We start from the raw sequence: 19,313 nt of genomic DNA on the forward strand, positions 1-19,313 counted from the left end.
GAGTATCTCAGAAACTGCTGATCTCCTGGGATTTTCACGCACAACAGTCTCTAGTATTGAGAATGGTGCGAAAAACAAAAAAACATCCAGCGAGCGGCAGTTCTATGGCCGAAAAACGCCTTGTTAATGACAGAGGTCAGAGGAGAATGGCCAGACTGATCCAAGCTGACAGGAAGGCGAAAGTGACCCAAATAGCCACACGTTACAACAGTGCTATGCAGAAAAGCATTTCTGAACATACAACACCTCAAACATTGAGGTGGATGGCCTACAGCACCAGAAGACCCCTCCAGGTACCACTCCTGTCAGCTAAGAACAGGAAACTGAGGCTACAGTGGGCACAGGCTCACCAAAACTGGACAGTAGACGATTGGAAAAACATTGCCTGGTCTGATGAACCTCGATTTCTGCTGTGACATGCAGATGGTAGGGTCAGAATTTGGCGTGAACAACATGAATCCATGGATCCATCCTGCCTTGTGTCAATGGTTCAGGCTAGAGGTGGTGGTGTAATGGTGTGGGGAACATTTTCTTGGCACACATTAGGCACCTTAATACCAACTGAGCATTGTTTAAATGCCACAGCCTACCTGAGTATTGTTGCTGACCATGTTCACCCCTTGACTATGGTCTACCCATCTTCTAATGGCTACTTCCAGCAGGATAACGTGCCATGCCACAAAGCACATGTCATCTCAAACTGGTTCCAGGGACATGACAATGAGTTCAGTGTACCCCAATGACCTCCACAGCCACCAGATCTCAATCCAATAGAGCACCTTTGGGATGTGGTGGAACGGGACATTCGCAGCATGAATGTGCAGCCGACAAATCTGCAGCAACTGCATGATGCTATCATGTCAGCATGGAGCAGAATCTCTAAGTAATGTTTCCAGCACCTTGTTGAATCCATGCCACAAAGATTTCTGGGGGCAAAGTGGGGTTCTACCCAGTATTAGAGAGGTGTACCTAATAAAGTGGTCACTGAGTGTATGTGACTAGCCAGCTTCCATGACAATATGGCAAAATTAAATAGAAAGCACTGTACAGGTGTAATTAATTGCTACACTAACATTTGCTAGTAAACCTGGTCATTTTGACACCGCTAACTCCAGCTGGAATCTAAGCTTGCTAGCAGCGTCGAATGGCATTTTAATGAGCTACACTAGTCTAACTAGTTAGAAAGCTAGCTTGTTTCTAACACTGCTGTATTGCAATTTAATTAGCTAGTCTAGTCTGGCTACTATTGTATTTTGCTAAACAATAACTGTTTGGTGCAGTGGCGGATTTAGGTATGTGTGACATGGGCAGCCGCCCAGGGCGGCATCTTGCAGGGGGTGGCACGGGGCGCCCGCACAAAAAAATCAGAATGGTGACATTTGCGCGATCGGTTTTCTATCGCTCATTTGCACATCACGTCAATGATATCATGTCACCGTGTGGGTCAATTAACCTTGTCAGAGTGGGCGCCCTGATTCTAGTTTGTGAGCTAGCCAGGCTACTGCCCGGGAAGGTCTCCCACTCAGAAGTACAAAATGGGGAAGGGGGACGGGGGTAGGTTGACCTCAGGTCTCCGTACTGGAAGCCCGAGGTAGGGCTATCAAATAGTGCACCTCTAACTTTGTACAGTACTAATGCAATTAGTAAAATCAGTCACACTATGAAATGATACCAAATAAACCACAATTCATTCATAATACTGTGAATATATAGTTTCACAGACATATTGTTGCATTTTTTTCTGGTTTGTGCAAAATCGTTAAGAATAATATAAAACCAGTCTGCACATCACTGAAGTGAATTGGTTTAGTCTTGCCTCTTGGTTGACAGTGTTGGGGGATGGGGAATGTATTAATGCTCGAGTGCCAAATCAACACAAATGGATAAGAAAAGGTCTAAGCCATCAGGTGCCCAGTTTAGGAAAAAGAGGAAAGAAGAAGAGGAGAAATGCTCAAAAGATAAAGGTGTGCAGCTATGTCATCTCTATATGAGTATAATATTATGCATGTAATGAAATAGGGTAGTATGACGGGGGATTCGCCCAGGGCGCCATACAAGCTAGGAACACCACTGTTTCCATACTTAGATAGCCTGCACAGAAATGAATCACGAACTGCCAATCCTGTCGCAAGAATAGAGGTATGCTTTGCGCAAGCTAGGTTGCACAGTGAGAGGCATAAATTCAGGCCTGCACGTGGTATTGTTTACAGACACAGTGGCTGAAAGGCTTATAGTTGGAGCGGAATAAGCAAAATAAGCGAAATGAGCGACACCGAAGAAAAAGCAGTGCGCATGACCAGCGCGAAGGATGAAGACCTCGTCGACAAGAAAGATGACTCAAGTTCAGTAGTTTGGAGATATTTTGGCTATTTACAATCCGACAAAAAACAGAGCAGCATGCACTGCAAACTGTGGCGACGACATGTGCCATCAAAGACAGGCAACACCACAAACCTGTTTCATCATTTGAAACAATATCACCCGTTAGAACACGCAGAAAGAAAGAAATACCAGTCCGAAACGAGTGTTGTTATTCAATCCTCAACAAGCACCAGGCCAGCAGTACCCAGTGCGACTACACAGCAGCAGACGATCGTATCAGCATTTTCCAGCACCGTGCCTTATGACAAAAAACACGAAAAGACACAAAGACATCATAAATGCAATTGCATATTGCATTGCAAAAGACATGCTTCCCATTAGCACTGTCGAAAATGAAGGATTCAAGAAGCTTATCAGCTGTCACAGGGCAGCTTTAAAACCTGATACTGTAGACAGACTTGTCTGTCTTGCTCATAACTTGTAGGGTAATGGCTTTGCTTGTTTAAAAGTTGTACTGTCAGTGCTCCGCCTCCTTAGCTGTTGTGTTTCTGTTTTTCCTTGCCCATGTGCTTTTGTTTTCCTTGTGTTTTAGTCCTGCCCCGCTCCCCGCCCGGTCTCCGCCCGCCTGATTGCCTGCACACCTGCTTCCCATTCCCTCGTCAGCCCTGCCCTATATCTTCCCTGCTTTCCCCTGTCCTGTTGCTAGTTCGTCACAGTGTTTTTCGCCTGTTTCATCCCTGCCGTTTGCGTTTTGCTTCTGTCTGCCTGTTTCTTGTTTTTTCGACCCTGCTCGTACCCTGACCTCGTTTTTGCCAGCCTCCTTGTCTCGTTCGCCTGATTGCCTGTTTGTCCGGTTCCCGACCTTGCCTGCTCCAGTTTCCCGATCCTCGCTCTGTCCACGGACTGCCTTCCGGTTTTCGACCCTGCCCGTTTTCTGATTAGCGATTCTGCCTGACGATTCCATTAAAGACGCTTGGAACCCGAAGCTCCCGTGGTCCGCGCCTGAGTCCCTGCCTGAGCCTTGACAGTACGAAGTAGCCATCATGGACTCAGCGGACCTACCCCAGCTGCGGGCTGCACTGGAGCTGCAGGGCGCGTTGTTGGGGGGGCACCAAACCCAGCTGGAAACCATCTGCCGGTCCCTGGAGGGATTCGCTGCCAGCCTTGCCAGCATCACGTCTCAGCTGCAGCAGTTGCAGCTGAGCCAGGATAACCGCCCCTCGCCGCCCGCGGCAGCTCCCCCATCTGCTCCACCTGTACCCCCGAACCGGGAGCCCCGTCTGCCACCTCTCGAGTCATACACGGGGAATCCGGGAACCTGTCGGTTGTTCCTCTCCCAGTGCTCCCTGGTTTTTGAACTGCAGCCTTCCTCGTTTCCCATGGACCGGGCGAAGATCGCCTATGTCATTACCCTGCTGATGGGACATGCCAGGGAGTGGGGCACTGCGGTCTGGGACGCCGGCGTCCCTTTCTGCCGTTCCTTCGCGGCCTTTGCGGAGGAGATGAAGAGGGTCTTCGATCGATCCAGACATGGTCGCGAGGCTGCGAGGGAGATGCTCTTGATTCGCCAGGGGCGTCAGTCAGTGTCGGACTTTGCTATTGACTTCCGCACTCTCGCTGCCTCCAGCGGCCGGAATACGGAGGCTCAATACGATGCTTTTCTCCACGGCCTTACTGAGTCCATCAAGGATGAGCTGGCCACCCGGGAACTGCCGGCCAGCTTTGACGCCCTGGTGGACCTGGCTATCCGAGTCCAGCGCCTGTCGCAGCAGCGCCGGGACAGAGGAGTCAGTGAACTGCCGAGCCCCTCTCGAGAACAACTGCCCACGCCAGTTGCGCATAGCCCTGCTATTCCGCCGCCTGCTTCCCCGGAGCCGATGCAGGTCGACCGCACTCGCCTAACTCGCCTATCCCCTGCCGAGCGACAGAGGAGAATCAGCGCTGGGGCCTGCCTGTACTGCGGGCAGTCAGGGCATTTCGTGGCGACCTGTCCGGTAAAGGGCCAGCGCTCACCCGTAGCAAGGGGAGTACAGGTGAGCGTGACCCCCTTAAGCCAGTCCCCTGAAGTCCGCCCTCTTTTTTCGGCCACTCTGCTCATCGGGGGTCAGCCCCATGCCGTCTCGGTGCTACTCAATTCAGGGGCTGATGGGAGTTTCATCAATGCCGGCCTGGCGGCCCGATTGCAGCTGCCCCGTGTCCCGCTGCGCTCGCCGCTAGAAGCCCATGCCATCACCGGGGCCCCGCTGGTTCGCATCACTCACGCCACCCCTCCTGTGAGCTTCCTCATCTCCGGCAACCATCGCGAGGAGATTGTTTTGCACATATTAGACACCCCACAAGCTTCCGTGGTCCTGGGCCATCCCTGGCTAGCCCGGCACAACCCCCACGTTGACTGGCAGGGCAACAAGATTCTGGGCTGGAGCCCATTCTGCCACTCCCACTGTCTTCGCGATGCTCTGGCTCCTGTGTCGCTGGACGCCCCCTCGCCCGAGGAATTCCCGGATCTGTCGGCAGTGCCGCCGGAGTACCTGGACTTGAAGCCGGTTTTCAGTAAGTCCCGCGCCACCTCGCTTCCTCCGCATCGCCTCTATGACGCGATCAACCTCCTGCCCGGCTCCTCACCCCCAAGGGGGGGTCTGTATTTCCTGTCCCCGCCAGAGAGGGAGGCCATGGATCGCTACATCGGGGAGTCTTTAGCTGCCGGGATCATCCGCCCGTCCTCCTCACCTGCCGGGGCTGGATTTTTCTTCGTAGGGAAGAAGGACGGCTCCCTCCGTCCCTGCATTGATTACCGTGGTCTCAACGCCATCACCGTCAAGAATCGCTACCCCCTACCGCTCCTGTCCACTGCTTTCGAGTCGCTGCAAGGGGCCACCATCTTTACTAAACTCAACCTCCGCAACGCCTACCACCTGATCCGTATCCATGAGGGAGACGAGTGGAAGACTGCCTTCAACACTCCTTCCGGGTACTATGAATATTTGGTCATGCCGTTCGGGTTAACTAATGCCCCAGCTGTATTCCAGTCACTGGTAAACGATGTCCTCCGGGACATGCTGAACCAGTATGTGTTTGTCTACCTGGACGACATACTCGTCTTCTCCCGTTCCTTGCCCGAACACGTTCAGCATGTCCGTCGGGTTCTCCAGCGCCTGCTGGAGAATCACCTGTATGTCAAAGGAGAGAAATGTGAATTTCATCGGGACACCGTCTCTTTCCTGGGTTTCGTGATCACAGCGGGTAACATCCAAATGGACCAGCAGAAGGTGCGAGCTGTAGAGGAGTGGCCTCGCCCCACTTCCCGTCAAGAGCTGCAGCGCTTCCTTGGCTTTGCTAATTTTTACCGCCACTTCAATCGGAATTACAGTACGATAGCGGCTCCCCTCACTGCTTTGACATCTGTCAATAGGGCATTTACCTGGTCCCTGGGAGCGGAGGAGGCGTTCCGCAACCTGAAGGACCGCTTCACTTCAGCGCCCATTCTGACCCAGCCCGATCCTGCCCGGCAGTTCATTGTGGAGGTGGACGCCTCGGACGTGGGAGTGGGGGCAGTCCTGTCACAGCGCTCGGCCACCGACAGCAAACTCCACCCCTGCGCTTACTTCTCCCATCGCCTCTCGCCCACGGAGCGCAATTACGATATCGGCGATCGGGAGCTACTAGCAGTTAAACTGGCGCTGGAGGAGTGGAGGCATTGGCTGGAGGGGGCAAAGACGCCGTTCCTGGTATGGACCGATCATAAAAACTTGGAGTATATCAGGTCGGCTAAGCGTCTGAACCCCCGACAGGCCCGCTGGTCTCTGCTTTTTTCCCGGTTCGACTTTACTCTGTCCTACCGACCGGGAACCAAGAATGGGAAACCCGACGCCCTGTCTCGCCAGTTCACGCCAGCAGACGAGACCCCGGAACCCAGCACCATATTAACTGCCTGATGCTTGGTTGCAGCGGCACAATGGGACATCAAGAACATCGTCTACGCCGCTCTCTGGACCGAACCGGGCCCTAGCTCCTGCCCCCCTAATCGCAGTCGGCGGTTCTGGTGGCCCACCATTAAAGAGGACGTCCGCAGCTTCGTTTCTGCCTGCTCGGTCTGCGCCCGGAACAAGACATCTAACCAGCCGCCCGCTGGCCTGCTGCAACCCCTGCCGGTTCCCCGATGACCCTGGTCCCACATCGCTCTGGATTTCGTCACCGGTCTGCCCTCATCTGACGGTAACACCACCATCCTCACCATCGTAGATCGGTTTTCCAAGTCCGTCCACTTCGTCCCACTCCCCAAACTCCCCTCTGCCAGAGAAACAGCCCAACTGCTTATACACCACGTGTTCCGGCTACATGGGCTGCCCACAGACGTGGTGTCCGACCGGGGCCCCCAGTTCACCTCTCACTTCTGGAGGGCTTTTTGCAGGCTGCTGGGCGCCACAGTCAGTTTGTCGTCTTGGTTCCACCCCCAGTCCAACGGCCAGTCCGAGCGGGCGAACCAGCAACTGGAGACCATACTGCGGTGTCTCACCTCCCAGGAGCCGTCAGCATGGAGCCAGCAACTGCCCTGGGTAGAATATGCTATCAACTCCCTGCCCTCATCATCGTCGGGACTGTCCCCTTTCCAGTGCTGTCTAGGTTACCAGCCCCCCCTGTTCCCAGCCCAGGAGGAGGAGGTCGGCGTCCCCTCGGCAGCTGCTTTCATCCGGCGATGTCGCCGCACCTGGAGACGTGCACGGCTCGCCCTGCTTTGCTCCTCAGCGCAGGTTAAGCGGCTCGCCGATCGCCACCGTTCCAGAGCCCCCCGCTATCGCTTGGGTCAGCGGGTGTGACTTTCCACTAGGGATCTTCCCCTCAGGACGGATTCCCGCAAGCTCACACCTCGCTTCATCGGCCCCTTTCCTATTGCCAAGGTGATTGGTCCCGCAGCGGTTCGGCTCAAGCACCCGCTCTCGCTCCGTCGCATCCACTCCACCTTCCATGTCTCCAGAGTCAAGCCTGTCGTCAGTAGCCCCCTCTGCCTGGCTCCGCGGGCTCCTCCGCCGCCTCGCCTGATTGACGGAACGGAGGCTTACACTGTGCACCGTCTGCTGAAGGTTCGGCGCCGGGGACATGGATTCCAGTACCTGGTGGACTGGGAGGGCTACGGCCCCGAGGAGAGGTGTTGGGTCCCTGCCAGGGACATCCTGGATCCTGCCCTCATCAGGGACTTCCACCACCGGCATCCTGGCGCACCCGCTAGGACGCCTGGGGGCGTCCGTAGAGGGGGGGGGTACTGTCAGTGCTCCGCCTCCTTAGCTGTTGTGTTTCTGTTTTTCCTTGCCCATGTGCTTTTGTTTTCCTTGTGTTTTAGTCCTGCCCCGCTCCCCGCCCGGTCTCCGCCCGCCTGATTGCCTGCACACCTGCTTCCCATTCCCTCGTCAGCCCTGCCCTATATCTTCCCTGCTTTCCCCTGTCCTGTTGCTAGTTCGTCACAGTGTTTTTCGCCTGTTTCATCCCTGCCGTTTGCGTTTTGCTTCTGTCTGCCTGTTTCTTGTTTTTTCGACCCTGCTTGTACCCTGACCTCGTTTTTGCCTGCCTCCTTGCCTCGTTCGCCTGATTGCCTGCCTGTCCGGTTCCCGACCTTGCCTGCCCCGGTTTCCCGATCCTCGTTCTGTCCTCGGACTGCCTTCCGGTTTTCGACCCTGCCCATTTTCTGATTAGCGATTCTGCCTGACGATTCCATTAAAGACGCTTGGAACCCGAAGCTCCCGTGGTCCGCGCCCGAGTCCCTGCCTGAGCCTTGACATGTACAGAAGATACTGACCACAGTTGAGATTTTTTTTTGTCTATTTATTTTGTTTACATTGTCAACTAAAACACTTACAACTTGTTTCAACCCGTCTGTACAAAGGGTTTGGCATGCTGACCAGAATTATTTCTTTCTTTCTTTATTTTTATTTATTGACATTATCCTTTAAAACACTTTTAAACTTTGCAGTCTGAACCATCTTACATGTGTGCTGTATCACACTTCAGCACTTAATTTAAGATTAATCTATTTTGTTGAGGAAAAAGGACTGAAAAAGTATTTTACTTAATTTTACTCATGCATATTTTGATGTTGAAAAAAGATTTTATCATTACAATTGTTTTGAATCTTTTACCTCAGATTTGTGGAATGTTCTGCTGTTTGGCAAGTGTTTGTCATGTTCTGACCATAAAGAATAGTTTAAAACCATTAACCGTGGTGGTGGAATTGGCTGCGATGCAAGGGGCACCAGCTAAAATCTTGCCAAGGGCACCAAATTGGTCAGTGCTGCCTCTGTCTGGACGTAAGGGAGGCATTGGTAAGATTTAATGATGGTGTGCCAATTTCAGGTAGGAGCTGTTTTAAGAATCTTGTTGGAATGGGGTCTAACAGGCAGGTGGCGTTTTTAGATGAATTGAGGAGAAGTTGCTAAATTCAATGGGTGTGAAAGAGTCTAGGCATGTGGCTGGCCTAGTGGACATCTCTATGTTATCTGAGGCTGGACATGGCCTGGCTGGAGGCAGAATTAGAGGAGAGTTTTTGAATTGTGTCGCTTATCTTTATGATTTTGCTGTCAAAAAATCATGAAGTTACTGTTACTATGAATTGCTGGAATGCAGGGGTTGGCTGATGCAGGGCTCTTAATTAGTCTGGTGATGGAGCTAAACAAATACCTGGGATTGTCCTTATTTTTCTCTGTTAGGGTAGAAAAATGCGCAGATCTGGCAGCTGTGAGCGCATGCTTGTAGCTTAGAAGACTTTCTTTCAAGGCCAGGAGAAAGACCTGTAATTTGGTGGAATGCCATTTCCTTTCCAGTTTCTGAGCAGTTTGATAGCACGGGTCTGGTCATTGTACCAAGGTGCAAGCTTTTTGTCTATGGCTAGAACCGCCACTGCTTCGGTGTATTAGCAAACAAAACAGACCAAACATAGTTTTGTGTTCAAGTGCACTATTAACTAGCTAGCAAGCTCCATGGTATGAAAAGCTAACATTAGCGCGTTAAATTAACTGGTAAGCATCACTGACAGCCGTCTACCTTACGTTTAAATTGCTACATTTTCAGCTCACGGACATGAGCTCACTGCTTTAAAATGACCTGCAGTGCCGAATAATTCGGCTCTTCTGATAAATTTTTAACACAGCCAATACAGTGATCTTTTGGTCCCTGTTCCAGCCACCCGGTCGCTTCCGCACCCGATTACGTTACATTGAAAATGTGCCCGCTAGCCAATAAGAGAGACGTTTCAGCCGTTAACACCACGTAACGTAAACTGGGATGGACGTAAATACCACCCCAAAGCTCTAGCTCTGGATCAGCTGCATGTTCTGTCCAAACGTATAATGCCTATGCTCAGGATTTAAATAGCTGACTCTGGATCAGAGCTTAGAGGCAGAGCCAAAAGAGGTGGGACAAAAATGGAAACGTGGTAGCGCCATCTTTATTGTGTAAAAATATCAAAATGTTGATTCAGGTATGCTATAACCATATCTTTAATAATCATGATAATAAGAAGAGTAGCTGTAGAGGCATCAGTGTAGTTCTGGGTAATTATCGAGCCGGAAGAGGTATGTGATGTCATGGGTATGGTGAAGGATGGGGCATAGTTTGTTTTGTAATAACGTTGTAGAGAGTAAGTAACCAGCGATAAAAACAGAAGGAGGTTGCATTACACCATTTCACTACACTTTAAAATGCGACGTGTATATAGGAGAACATTTGTGGCCATGGTATTTTTGAACTTTCATCGACTGGGGTCCTGAACTGAAGCCGGCATATATTAGAACACCCTTTCAACGTCCGGTTGTCTACGTCACCGACTTGTAGAACTCTGTGGAACAGCGTGGAATGAATGTGACACTGTAGCGGTGGCTGTGGATCTTACACTGAACGGGTAAATATTTAAATAGCGAATTTACCAAAGACACAAGATTAGCCAGTAGTTTCTCGACTCTTAAGATATGAAAAAATAGTAATTTTTACTTAAGCCTGTTATTTACCTTATATCGGGTTGGTGGTTAGTCCAGCCTGTAGCAGTTCATTGGAATGTCTTGTTTGCAGAATAAGGCGCTCATAAATGCCTAGCTAGGTAGGCAGTTCTGATGTGTAGCTGGCACAATCCACACTCACCAACTCAATGGAAAATCCAGCTTATTAAACCTTGTCTGATTGTGCACCAACGCAGCTCAGGGACCGATGAGTTGGATGAAATGTCGCTTTCTTTGTGTGCCAGGGGACGATGGGGAATTGGTTGAATGTGCTGTCCATCACTGTGTTCCTTTCTCTGCTTATTCATTCTGGTCAAGGCGCCAGACAGGGACAGGACATTAAATGTGGAGGTATGGAGAAAGAGTCATTGAAAAGAAAGTAACTGTTACCTTGCTTTGTTTCATATTAATTTGAGAGAGAATGCTTTGATTCAGTGATAGAATGGACTGTGTTTCACTCATTCTACCCAGTTGTTGCTGCTCCTTTTCTGTTTCCCATCACACTCAGCATTTTGTTAGCCCTGTGCCATGTAATGACTTCTGTACCCTATCTCTAGCCTGCAGGGCCCTGGTCGATGAGATGGAGTGGGCCATCTCTCAGGTGGGTCCGAAGAAGATGATCCAGACGGGATCCTTCCGGATCAATCCGGATGGCAGCCAGTCTGTCAGAGAGGTCAGAGGGCCGAGATCAGAGTGTAGGAGAACGATGGGTGTGTTTCGCATGGTTCAGTTCTGTGCAGCATCGCTACAGGGCTCAGAACCGACAGCAGTGGGGCATGTTGCAGCTGCATGTTGTCTCACTAGGATGCGTTTCGCAGTTATACCGCAACTTACCGCAACTTACTGCAACTTAGGGACAGTGAGGGGAAATCTGCATCCACATCCATCTCATTTGAAACCACTGCTAGAGTCCTGTATGCCACCACTGACATTCAGTTCCTGCTGTTTTCTACTTCATGTATAAATAACTGCAAGTGTGGGGCATTTCATAACTTTCGTTGCTGAATAATGTAGATGTAAAACTACATTCTATGAAACTAGTTAACGTGTTTTGTGTTGTTTCAGTTAAAATTGCATGTTTGGCCACAACAATAAAATTACATGCAGTTTACACTACTCAAACGATCATTTAAATTACTCAAATGATCAGAACATTGCTGGTGGGTGTCTCTCACTCTTTTGTAATTTTGTATATGTAGGGAAAGCACAGCTGAACAGTGTGAAGGAATGTAATGGAGTGTTCAGACAGAAAGGGTTTTTACCTGTTGAACACAGTTTAGTTTTGAGCAGTGGTTGATCATCTACTTTCTTCTCTTTTTTTTGACATCTCTAATGGAATTCATCCACAAACCCCAGTTCGGCGATGTCTTAATGTAGTTGTGTGCTGAAGTAGCTGTGCATTTATTTGTGCTGTGTAAATTGGGATGTTCTCTTTTACTTACGCTTTCTATAAATGAACAGTGCAGAAAAGTCTTTGAGGGGCTTCCAAATAGCTCAGACAGTAAAAGCACTTGCAAATGCCCCTTGAGCCCCATGTCCAAGATTCAAATCCAGCTGTGTCATTTGCCAAGGGTCACTGGGAGCCCACATCAGTGGAACAAATTGGCTTTGTTCTGTCAGGGATAGGGGTATGTAGGTTGGCCAGGGCCCCTTCGTTATTCCATTCTGGGACTTGTAGTGTGGAAAATAGTTGTAGAATCCACTGCAACTTGTGCATTTGTACTGGAGGACTGCATACAGGCCTATGTGGTGTTAGTGGTCATAGTGGTGACAAGTCCAAATGTTTATGTAGAGACCACTGAAGTTGTGTGAAAAAAGGAAAAAATGCAAAAATATAACAGCTATTTTTTTTTTTTTTATTCTGGGCCCCTGACGTTAACCATGTGAGAATACAGAGAGCTCCCAGTACTCCTGGGAGTCAGTACTCCTGTGTGCTCTACTGGCCAAGTGGATTGAAAAATGATGGAAACTATTCATTTAAGGAACTCCAGAAAATCATAAACCCTTGGTGTCCCCAAACTCAGGTTCCCCTAGCGCGATCTGAAGGCCATCTCCTGGAGCTAATGGAGGAGGTGTGTGAAAAGATGAAGGACTACGGGGAACGCACTGACCCCTCAAGTAATCGTAATATCTATGTGAGGGTGACCTCTCGAGATGGCAAAGTCATGGACCTCTCTGAAACCACACTGGACTCAAGAGTCACCAGTAGCCTCAAATATGCTGTGAGTCTTCTCCCACCTCCATCTTGCTGGCCTTTTGTGCTAAAGGTTGTGATTGGGCACAAATGGATCATGAGCTTGTCATTAAAGTGTGCAGGTAAAATATATGAGGGAAGCCATGATTTTAAATGGCTGTGGAACTGTCTTTCCTATTAAGAACACAACTGCATTTTTGGAAATATTTATGATGATGTTGGCTCCATAACCCTACTTTATTGTGTCTGTTCTAGTGTGAGACGATTGTTGAGCAACACGAGGATGAACTTATTGAGTTCTTTGCCCATGAGACTGACAATGTCAAGGACAAACTCTGCAGCAGGCGGACAGGTAAAGTACGCTGTGACTACCTTGCATGGACAAGATCAACTGATCACAGCACAGATGGTACACAGATAGCACAAACACACAAGACAGTCCTCTACCATAAGCATCTGTAGTGACATTTGTAATGTCATTCTTTAACCTTGGAATGACGATTCTCATGCTGTCTGGCATTGCTGATTTCTAGTTAAGTTAGGGAGCAGCTTGCACTGCATTTGGCTTTGGATCTGCTTAGCCACATCTATGATCTGGGATGTATCCTTGCCTGTTAAGACTCTTTGTATAGCATTGCAGTGTTTGACATCACCTTCCATCCTTCTATAGATCTGTGTGACCATGCCCTGCACATGCCCCATGATGAGCTGTGACTCCACCCTGTTCTCCAGACAGACTCCTCCTCTGCCATGCAGAGGTGGTACTGGGGACTCCAAATGCCCCTCCTTCACAGTCTCAGCCCCTTCCGCCCAATCTCAACCCTCTGTGTCCTTCATGGTATTCAGGGGACCAGGTGACATTAGCACAGTGATAGTGGGATTGATCATTGTGCAACTGCTGTAGTGGACACTCATCATGTCATTTAAGTACCCGTCTCTCCCATATTCATGTGTGCCTCAACATTCTTTTGTTTCTTAATCTGAATTCAAAATCCAGGAGAGAGACATGAAGCCCAACATTCAGAAACAGTCTTAGATATTTTGGAAATCAAATATTCCTCAAGATGTAGGCATGAGCCTGAACACTTTGTAATTGTTTTTTGTAATGGTTTTTGCCTAATTGACCTTATTGTACAACTTCAAGTACTGTACTGAGTCAGAGTGTGTAGAAAGGTGGATTTGTATCTCTTCACAGGAACAGCAATGGATACACACTTGATACTGGATGTATTTCATTCATTGACCTTAAAAGCACATTTTCCATACGTTACTGATTTTCCAGCATATTTGCAAATTACTCCACATATCTGTATATGCAAAAGTTTGAGTCTCCCCGTGTATTTAGATTCATTCAGTTATTTTTAGTTCCCTGTTGGGTCTGTTAAATTGACTTGTAAAATCAGTTTCTCTTGATGGAATTATATTTCTGTACCAATGACTTGGGTCCTTCTTTTTTACTTAAACAGCTGAAATTTGAATTAAAGCTGCTTGTATTTCCTTTTATTTTCTGTGATGTTGGTGATTGAGAGAACAATCACTTTGTGAAAATGGTTGTTTCTATTTGACATTGCTTGTTCCACTTGTTGCTAGTAGAATTCCATGTGTTTGCTTTGGATGTAGGCCTCATCACTCCTGCTCTGATTGTAAATGATTTAGTCACATGATCCACAGAATATGATGAGATTTACATGACATCACTGCTACTCATTGTTGTTGTCCTCATGGCAAGGATCATTATTATCATAGTCAAATTTCAAAAGATATTTTGTGTGGCTCCAGAAAGTTATACTTTACAACAATGAAACATTAATCCAAACAGTAGCCTGCAAAACACAAACCCATGCGTAGCTGAAGAGGGTGTGGTTAAAATGTGGCTGGAGTCTGGAATGGCATTGTAGAAAAAAAGAAGGCACTCTTAACTTTTTATTTAATTATTAGTAGCTATTCTGTTACTATTTTCAACAGAATTGCACAAATATTTGATAAGATGTTGATATTTAGTAGATGGTAATATCTGAAGTCATCTCCACTATTTCTGTTGCATGATGTTTAGCGTCAGTGACTTTTACCTTGATCATCATTTGACCCCTGCTCAACTGTGAAATCCGTGATTTGGACAGAGGTGAGACCGAATTTTATTTTGGAACCATGGCATGGAGATGTGTTCTTTGCTTCATTTGACAGAAGTGGACAACAACCTAATTAACTTTGGATTTGAATTCTCTTGCAAATAGAATATATTCTCTGTGAGTATGCACACGCACACTTGCAGAAATACATCTGCCATTCACAGTTTTGCCATCTCCACAAAAATACAGGAAGCTGATTTTCATTGGAAGTCAATCTATATGTAGCAGAGCTGAAAGTAGTAGTTTGTATGAGTCCTGCTTAAAAGCGATACCATTAGGGTTGCAGGTAGCGGAGCCTTTTCAGCATTGATGTCGCTCCCTGTGACTCCAGTTGGGTAGGGTTGTTGCCAGTGGAGTCGGGGGCAAATTGCTTTTAGCTCAACTGCTTATGACATTAGTCATTAGAATTTTAACATGCAGTGAGAATAGGTTCGAGTATGACTCATGGAGGTGAGATCTCTACATCTTCAACTTGACCTCTTTCACATTTGTTAATCATTTCTTTCTATGAGTCTGGTTACATTAGTGTAAGGATAAGTGTTTGGTCCATTTGAGTAATGCAGATTTTCAGCTGCTACAGTCAGTACATGATAACGGGTGTAAAGATACATTGATTCTTATCAATACATTGATTCAAAAGCAACAGAACAGCTATATTGATGTTGCATGTGAGAATCGATCCATATAGCTGATTTTTTCATTTATTTACTTTCATGTAATTTGCAATTTGCAATTTGGGTGAGTGCTTGAGTGCTTGCAGCAATCCTGTCTTATGAAAACAAAAAATTATTTAGCTGCTAACAAACATCGCACTACTGTTGTATGAGATGCAATCTACAGAAATGGACAGAGTGGGGAAAAGTATCTGGTTAAGTATGATTGACCAAATCACAAACCAAAGGTGTGATCTGTTGAAACATAATTTGCAACACGTGCATGTCTGCAACAATGTAGCTATGCAATTTCACACATGGTTATTGTTGTAGTATATTAAAGTTTTACATCAAGCCAAAAATACTACTTAAAAGGATTGAAGCTAGCATTTGTTTGGAATAGTGCTTCTTTAATAAGTGTGAATAAGTGTGGCCTATATTGTTATTATATATATTGCAGCCTCCAGTATTTCGGATGTGAAACAAGGAGGAGTGCCTTCCTTAAACTCTGCGGTGCATGGGCTCCCGGCTTAATAACTTGCAAAAGAAACAGGCAGCGTTTGCACACTGATATGTCCCTATTGGCTGTCCACAGGTTATCTCACCAGGATCCTCAATTCACAGGCAAGCAGAGGAAAGTAATGCCCACCCAATAACTGCTATCATGAGCACAGTGTTGCATGGACGTTTTAGCTAGGTAGCTATCTAACCAGGCTTTAATTAGACTGATCACAAGCCAGCGCCTTTGAGCTGCTGCGTAACGTTAGATAACTAATAGGCATCCTAGGTAGCTAGTTGGCTTAATGCTCTGGCTTTTCAGTGTTTTAGTAGCTACCTAGCTGGCTAGATGTGTGAGAAATCTGAACCACCTATGTCATAGCTAGCTGTATCTAGTCGGGCTATCTAGCACATCAAGCTTGAGGTGGCTTGAGGTGCTTGAGGTGGCCTTCAGAGAGCTTAGCTTTAGCAAAAGTTAAAGAGAAAACTTTCTTGGGTTTTGTTACAAAAAGTTGTGTGTCCTGTAGGTAGATACCTATGCACAGATTACAGTACACCTTGCCAACAAGCAAACCGTTGGGTAATGTAGCTGACTGGCTTGCTGAGTGTGTTGAAAATGAAGGCATGAGAACTTGCAAGCTGGCTTGCTAGCAGGTACTCTAAATTTAGGTTGCTAGGTAACTAGTTGGCAGGGTCAGAAGGTCACATTTTTGGAAGAACGCATTTCAACTGTCCTGTTCAAATGGTGATTAGTCTTAAACCTGGCTGTGCATTTTCTTGTAATTTCACATCACCAGGCTTTCGATATGATAGTGCAGTGTTTCTCAACCCACTCCCGGAGGACCCCCTGCCCTGCATGTTTTAGATCTCTCCCTGCTCCAACACAGCTGATTCAAATGATCAACTCGTTATGAACTCCTAAAGCTGCTTAATAACAAACTGATTACATTTACATTTACATTTATTCATTTAGCAGACGCTTTTATCCAAAGCGACTTACATAGGTTACAGTTCTTTACAATGTTATCCATTTATACAGAGGCAATTGTGGGTTAAGTACCTTGCCCAAGGGTACAGCAGCAGTGTTCCAGCGGGGATCGAACCGGCAACCTTTTTGGTTACGAGTCCTGCTCCTTAACCACTATGCTACACTGCCGTCCTACACTGATCATTTGAATCAGCTGTTTTGGAGCAGGGAGAGATCTAAAACATGCAGGGCAGAGGGTCCTCCAGGAGAGGGTTGAGAAACACTGTGATAGCCAATATGCTTAATGTCATCCACCATCTGACTAAACCAATGCCAATATCTGAATAATGGACATGCCAATAATCTAATCTAGCTCAACTACCATTGTGCTGATGTAATCGTTGAAAGTCTTAACCTGACAATGTAAAGTACCCAAAGTACCTAGCTACCTTCTGATAAACCAGCGTTTCCCAAACCTCTCCTGGAGGACCACTTGTCCTGCATGTTTCAGATCTCTCCCTTTAAGATCTCTCTTTAAATGATCAGTTTGTTATTAAGCCACTTCAGGAGTTCATAAGGAGTTGATCATTTGAATCAGCTGTGTTGGAGCAGGGAGAGATTTAAAAAAATGCAGGAGAAGTGGTCCTCTAGGAGAGGTTTAGGAAACTTGCTAGCCAACAGAGGGGTATTGTGAATGCTCAGCCCCCAAAATTGCATTTGCATTCAATACTTGCAATGCTTTAGCACATTGAGTATGATTACAAAGGAGCACCCTTTTGTGTAGAATAATGGTTAGCTGTCTTAAAATAACATATCAGAACAGGTACAGGCAGGTACTTGGCTGTCTTGGGTAAGGTCATGCAATTGTTTGGTGTACATTTTAATTACAGCAGCAAAGTCTACAGTGAACTATTGCAAAGAGTGTGCCTCCTTGGTTCGTACCCAGCTGTAAACCTAATTTTCCTAAATTACCTAATTTTTTGGCTTTTTCTAGTAGTTGTTGGTTGGAGCTTGGGTTGTAAAATCTCTGCTCCCAATGTCAGGACTGTTAGGTGCTCCAGCTTATCTTTATCAAGGTTCATGGGAGTGCTTCAGCACCATGTCCACTATACTCCTCTGTTATCTCAGAGGGATGTGTCCTAAATGCTGCTTGACCAGGTCAGGTGAACATTGACTCTTTGAAATCTGGGGCTGACATGGTTCCATAGCACCTGCTGTAAACTTTTTGGACATTCTGTAATGCTGCACACATAGTGTAATACTGCACACATTCTATAACGCTGCACACATTCTATCATGCTGCACACACATACTATAATGTTGAACACATGCTGTAATGCCGCACACATGCTATAGTGCTGTGAACACATGCCTTAATGCTGCACAACTGCTGGTCTTTGGAGTTCACAGTGCTGTTCCTGCAGACCATTTATGATGTCACAGTGGTGTTTTGGCACACCATGTTTGATAACACATGGGTCTTTCACATATTGCACTCTATTGAAAGCAGGTTACTCTCAGCTTAATCCCTCAGCTTTACATCACAGCAGGTTCTAAAGGCCTGAAACGCATTTACAAATGCACACATACAAAGCAGTGTGTTCCAAATCACACACTTGTATACTAGCTCACACACAGGCACGCAGAGGTTCTTGGCCACCACATTGATTGCCATTCATTGAGCATTCCTTGATTAGCATTCTAGTTGTGTGTCACTCCCAAAAATCCTAGCAAATTAATTGAATCTTCCTGTTCAAAATGGGACAAAGCACAAGGCAGTGATGGAGGATTTTGTGTACAAACCTAATGGTCTAAGAGTATTTTGTTTTCTTAACATACTGAATGAGAAATATTGAAAGAAAATTGGTTGCCTCTTTTCAGGTTTTTAGACCAACATCATAGTCATGTAGGAACAAAGGTGATGACACAACTACAGAGTGCACAAGTGTATACAGTATGCAACAAGGCCAGATTTTCCTTGTTTTTCATTAAAGCATCTGTCATCTTCTGCCCCAAATGATGGTGTGTAGCAGGAAAGCATAAGTCCTACTTGTAACCAAGCTGAATGGACACAGCAGGACAGCGCACTGTGGGTCAGGAGTCATTTCATGGAATTGTTCACAGGAAAATTTGTCTCTAAGTGAAAGTGGACACTTTTTTGCATTTTTGAGTGGTTAGAGGGTGAAAATGCTGTCAAACAAGTTGATCTGTGAACAGTTACATATTCCAAATGCCAAACTAAGAGTTTTGTTCTAAACCATAGTGTTATGATTCTTACAGTTGTATGGTGTAGTGACAATGTCATAATCACATGAATGCTGGTGTGTGATTGCAGGTATGTGGTTGCAGTTGTATATTTGCAGGTGTATGACCGCAGGTGTATCTTTCAGGTATAAGGCAGAATGAGGGGTATGAAGGGCCTTGTATTTGAGACCTGTGTGCTGGACCCCAATGAGCACTCCCTCCACTGAATAGACCCAAGCCCAGGAGGGAGTCCTGTAAAGTGCACAATAAGCTAAATTCAGGTAAAACCACATCTTATAAGAAAAGGAAGAGGCATTTTAACACAAT

At 46.9% G+C, this 19,313-nt stretch overlaps 1 protein-coding gene across 2 annotated transcripts; it reads left to right on the forward strand.

The window, feature by feature from the left end:
- The first annotated feature begins 9,777 nt into the window (after window positions 1-9,777).
- cnpy2 (canopy FGF signaling regulator 2) lies at window positions 9,778-13,852 on the forward strand. Of its 2 annotated transcripts, none has more exons than XM_036531501.1 (6): window positions 9,778-10,207; window positions 10,547-10,652; window positions 10,859-10,974; window positions 12,326-12,523; window positions 12,751-12,847; window positions 13,166-13,852. In XM_036531501.1, the coding sequence occupies exons 2-6, from the start codon at window positions 10,553-10,555 to the stop codon at window positions 13,207-13,209; spliced, it is 555 nt and encodes a 184-aa protein (XP_036387394.1). In that variant the 5' UTR covers window positions 9,778-10,207; window positions 10,547-10,552; the 3' UTR covers window positions 13,210-13,852. The 2 variants fall into 2 exon arrangements, with proteins under 2 accessions (XP_036387394.1, XP_036387395.1); XM_036531502.1 differs by having other exon boundaries at window positions 10,859-10,902.
- The last annotated feature ends 5,461 nt before the right edge of the window (window positions 13,853-19,313 follow it).

The sequence above is a fragment of the Megalops cyprinoides genome, chromosome 6, assembly GCF_013368585.1.
Source record: "Megalops cyprinoides isolate fMegCyp1 chromosome 6, fMegCyp1.pri, whole genome shotgun sequence".
Taxonomy (NCBI): Eukaryota; Metazoa; Chordata; class Actinopteri; order Elopiformes; family Megalopidae; genus Megalops; species Megalops cyprinoides.